General features: G+C 43.8%; 1 protein-coding gene across 1 annotated transcript; it reads left to right on the top strand.

Annotated features, from left to right (window-relative positions):
• Positions 1-32: 32 nt before the first annotated feature.
• LOC109337164 lies at positions 33-4061 on the top strand. The gene is made up of 4 exons (XM_019574074.1): positions 33-421; positions 682-799; positions 1094-3756; positions 3842-4061. Exons 1-4 carry the CDS (start codon positions 33-35, stop codon positions 4059-4061), a joined length of 3390 nt encoding a protein of 1129 aa, XP_019429619.1.
• The last annotated feature ends 1056 nt before the right edge of the window (positions 4062-5117 follow it).

Genomic DNA, 5117 nt, shown 5'->3' on the forward strand with positions numbered 1-5117 from the left:
ATCCATTAGATGCTTCTCTCGTGGTGGCAAACATGATGATCCGTGAGGGGTATCAACCTGGTAGAGGATTGGGAAGGTATGGACAAGGCTGCAAAGAAGTCCTAATACCCAAAGCTAATAAAGGTCGATATAGCTTGGGGTATAGACCTACCTATGAAGACGAACTCCAAACTATAGGAGCAGGGAAAAATGGTCGTGTGGCTCGGCTAGGGCATGTCAGAAATGAGGTTGTGGCAAAGCTTCCAATACCGCACATCAGTCAGAGCTTTGTTAGCAGCAGTACCAGGATTTCAGGAATGGTGGCCATCATAGAAGAAGAAGGCATGGAGGAAGAGTCTGGGTTCGCGTACATGTGTCCCCCCGATACCCGCTTGAAGAATTGGAGGGAAGAAGCGCATGCATCAGTTTCCCTAGAACTAAAGTAATAAATAAATGTAGTCTTCTAGCTACGCCCAAGTCTAGTAGACATTTTTTATAAGGGCTATTTGTTTCCGTGTTTTTTTCCAATTAATAAAGATCTATCTTTTTGATCATATCAATTTGTCTCTTGCATTTTTTTAAATTGCATGCTGAAAGAAAATCATTAAAAACAAAAAAACAAAAAAACAAAAAAGGTCGCTAAAATTAAAACCAAATTTATGGGGAGCTGACTCGGTCATCCCCATATTGCCGATCCAATAGCGACTCCGAAAGTGAGGGCCATGCTGGTGAGCCCTCCTCCAGATCTGACCAACCCGTCAACCAAGTCGAAGAGGACAGTGATGATGAATGGGAGGCTCCCCCAGAACTACTCAGACTGGTATAGCAAGAAGCCAGAGAGATTCAACCACACCAAGAGCATGTCGAACTCGTCAACCTGGGTTCTGAGGAAGATAAGAAGGAAGTGAAAGTAGGCACCACGATGGACGTTAAGGAACGAGAAAGGCTAGTCAGACTCTTACACAAATTCAAGGACGTCTCTGCTTGGTCATATGAAGAGATGCCGGGACTAGACCGAGGTATAGTAGAGCATAAATTACCACTAATACCCAACTCCAGGCCGGTGAAGCAGAAGCTATGAAGGATCAAGCCAGAGATCTCCTTACGAGTCAAGGAAGAAGTAGAGAAATGGTTGACAGCTGGGTTTGTTAAAGTTGCTGAATACCCAGATTGGGTCGCCAATGTGGTAGCTGTGCCGAAGAAGGGAGGAAAGCTTAGAATATGTGTTGACTACAGAGACCTCAACAAGGCTAGCCCAAAAGACGACTTTCCGGTGCCGCATATAGATGTCTTGGTAGATAGCACTGCAGACCATGCTCTTTTCTCATTTATGGATGGGTATTCGGGGTATCATCAGATCAAAATGGCACCAGAGGATGTGAGCAAAACTACATTTATCACTCCATGGGGTACCTTCTGCTACCAGGTTATGCCATTCATATTGAAAAATGCTATGGCTACATATCAGAGAGCCATGGTAACCCTCTTCCACGACATGATGCATAAGGAGATAGAAATCTACGTCGACGACATCATCTGCAAATCCAAGACAGAGGGAGAACATGTAAACAACTTGAGACACTTGTTTGAGAGACTGCGAAAATATCACCTCAAGTTGAATCCAACCAAGTGCAGTTTCGGAGTGAAATCCGGACGGGTATTGGGTTTCATCGTCAGCCAGAAGGGTATTGAGGTAGATCCTGAGAAGGTGAAGGCCATCATCGAAATGCCAACCCCTCGAACAGAGAAAGAGGTCAGAGGATTCTTAGGGAGGCTGAATTACATTTCCCGGTTCATCTCGCAACTGACATCCACCTGTGAACCAATATTCAAACTCTTGAGGAAGAATCAGGCAGTAAGATGGAATGATGATTGTCAATCAGCGTTTGAAAAGATAAAACAGTACTTGACCGAGCCTCCAGTGTTGATGCCTCCAATTCCAGGGCGGCCCTTGATTCTATATCTCACTGTACTTAATGAATCTATGGGATGCGTCTTGGGGCAGCATGGTGATTGTGGAAGAAAGGAGCAAACAATCTATTATTTGAGCAAGAAATTCACAGCTTGCGAAATAAAATACTCATTGTTAGAACGTACATGTTGCACCCTAGTATGGGCCTCTCACTGTTTGAGACAATATATGTTGAGTCATACTACTTGGTTAGTGTCAAGAATGGATCCCGTCAAGTACATCTTCGAGAAACCCATATTGACCGGAAGGATTGCTAGATGGCAGGTGTTGTTATCTGAATATGACATCATGTATGTGACGCAAAAGGCTGTGAAAGGAAGTGTTATTGCTGACTACTTGGCCGATCAACCTATAGACAAACTGGGGCAGATGAAGTATGAGTTTCCAGATGAGAACATCATGGCTTTATCCGATGAATCAACAGAAGAAGAAAAATGGACCCTAATCTTTGATGGGGCCTCCAACGCCTTCGGGCATGGAGTAGGTGTTGTGTTGGTATCTCCAGAAGGGAAGTTCCTTCCCTTTACTGCTAGACTATGCTTTGACTGTACCAATAACATAGCGGAATATGAGGCGTGCGCTTTGGGGCTGAAGGCTGCTATTGATGCAAAAGCAAAGATCCTAGAAGTATTTGGAGATTCTGCCCTAGTAATCCACCAGGTAAAAGGGGAATGGGAAACTCGTGACAGCAAATTGGTGCCCTACAGAAATTACATCCAGAAGCTAAATGAACAGTTTGATCAAGTGAGTTTTTATCACATCCCCAGGGAAGACAATAGGCTGGCAGATGCACTAGCAACCTTATCCTCAATGTTTCACGTGGGAGGGGACAGTTTGCTCCTGTTCCAAATAAAAGACAACACCGCTGAGCCAGCTTACTGTCATGCAATTGAAGAAGAGCCCGACGGCAGGCCATGGTATCACGACATAAGAGAATACCTAAGAAGACAAGTCTATCCTCCGAATGCCTCAGAGACCGACAAAAGAACACTCAGAAGACTAGCCACAAACTTCTTTTTAAGTGGAGATGTTGTTTACAAAAGAAATCACGATATGGTACTCCTCCGATGCCTAGAAGCCAAGGAAACTCAGAGAATAGTGGAAGAGGTACATGAGGGAACTTTCGGGACCCATGCGAATGGGCATGCTATAGCTAAGAAGATCATGAGAGCATGCTACTTCTGGTTGACTATGGAAACTGATTGTTGCAACTATGTGAAGAAGTGCCACAAATGCCAGATATATGCGGACAACATCAATGCACCTCCGAACCCCTTGAATGTCTCAACGTCACCTTGGCCATTTTCCATGTGGGGAATGGACGTCATTGGACCCATAGAGCCGAAGGCCTCTAACGGACATCAGTTCATCCTGGTTGCCATAGATTACTTCACTAAGTGGGTGCAAGCAAACTCCTATGCTAGCGTGACCCGGAAGGTAGTCCTCAGGTTCAAAAAAAGAGATTTAATATGTCGATATGGGTTACCCGATCAGATCATTACCGACAACGCAACCAACCTGAACAACAAGATGATGACTGAGATGTGTGAAAACTTCAAAATAAAGCATCACACTTCTTCGCCCTACCGACCCAAGATGAATGGAGCCGTCGAAGCAGCCAATAAGAACATCAAGAAGATAGTCCAGAAGATGGTGGTAACTTACAAAGATTGGCATGAGATGCTGCCATTCGCGTTACATGGTTATCGTACTTCAGTCCGCACTTCCACGGGGGTTACTCCATACTCCCTAGTTTATGGTATGGAAGCTGTTCTTCCACCGGAAAAGGGTTTTGGTAGACGCAGGCCCGAATGAATCAGAATGGGTTCAAGCTCGACAAGATCAATTGAATCTGATAGATGGTCGAAGACTAACTGCAATTTGTCATAGACAGTTGTATCAGAAGAGAATGATGAAGGCATATGCAAAGAAGGTTCGCCCCCGCCAGTTCAGAGAAGGAGACAGCCGAGGTAAATGGACTCCAAACTACGAAGGCCCGTATGTAATCAAGAAAGCTTTTTCCGGTGGAGCCCTAATCCTAACTAACATGGATGGAGAAGATCTACATCTCACCATAAATTCGGATGCAGTGAAGAAGTATTATTCATGAAGGGTCCTCCAAAAAACAAGAAAACTCGGAAGCTGAAGAATTACCAAAAGCTGGGGCCAAATATTTTGAGACATCTGCCAAGTGACACCAATCTTCTTTGAAGGAATCAATATCGGAATCAGATACTGGGGCAGATTTTTTTTCAGCGGAAAAATCTATATTCTCAAACTGGGGCAATTATTGAAATTGGTTGTAAGATTTGGGTCAGGGCTCCTTGCTACGGCAGGCTTGTATGACTTTCATGTTCTTTAAAAAGCTAATGGAAATCAAATAAATTTGGTTTTGATATATCACAATGTCTTTCAGCATGCAAGTTATTTTCTAATAAGCAAAGAAAATTTTTTGATGAAAAGATTGATCAAATTTTTAGTCCGTCCTGATGCATCGTGACTAAAACAATAAAAATGGGGGTCACAAGCACGAACATTGGCAAAAGAGAAGCCCAAGTGTCTTAACAAGTTTCAACGTATCTAGCATAACGGGGTGTTGCGGAAGCATAACATTGTCTTTCAATAAATCATAAACAAACATACCCATATGGCATCACACTAGAGTAACTGCGTCCATACACAAGCATTGGCATTAATCTCATAAGTCCCACACTATGCAAACCATGCATTCAAACAAACCATGCATTCAAAAAGCATTTCTTAGACAAAATGCCCTAAAGCCATCTAGAGTTCCCTCTAGCGACCACATAAACCTAAATTTTCTATGGCAGCATGGGTGCCTCAGCAAATCCCTGAATAAACCTAAATTTTCTATGGCAGCATGGGTGCCTCAACAAATCCCTGACTCCTAATGGCAATACGGGTGCCTCAACAAATCCCTAAATTTTCTAGGGCAGCATGGGTGCCTCAACAAATCCCTGACTCCTTACGGCAATACGGGTGCCTCAACAAATCCCTAAATTTTCTGTGGCAGCATGGGTGCCTCAACAAATCCCTAAATTTTCTGTGGCAACATGGGTGCCTCGCCAAATCCCTAACTCCTTATGGCAATACGGGCGCCTCAACAAATCCCTAAATTTTCTATGGCAATACGGGTGCCTCAGCA

The sequence above is a fragment of the Lupinus angustifolius genome, unplaced genomic scaffold, assembly GCF_001865875.1.
Source record: "Lupinus angustifolius cultivar Tanjil unplaced genomic scaffold, LupAngTanjil_v1.0 Scaffold_2_169, whole genome shotgun sequence".
Lineage (NCBI taxonomy): Eukaryota > Viridiplantae > Streptophyta > Magnoliopsida > Fabales > Fabaceae > Lupinus > Lupinus angustifolius.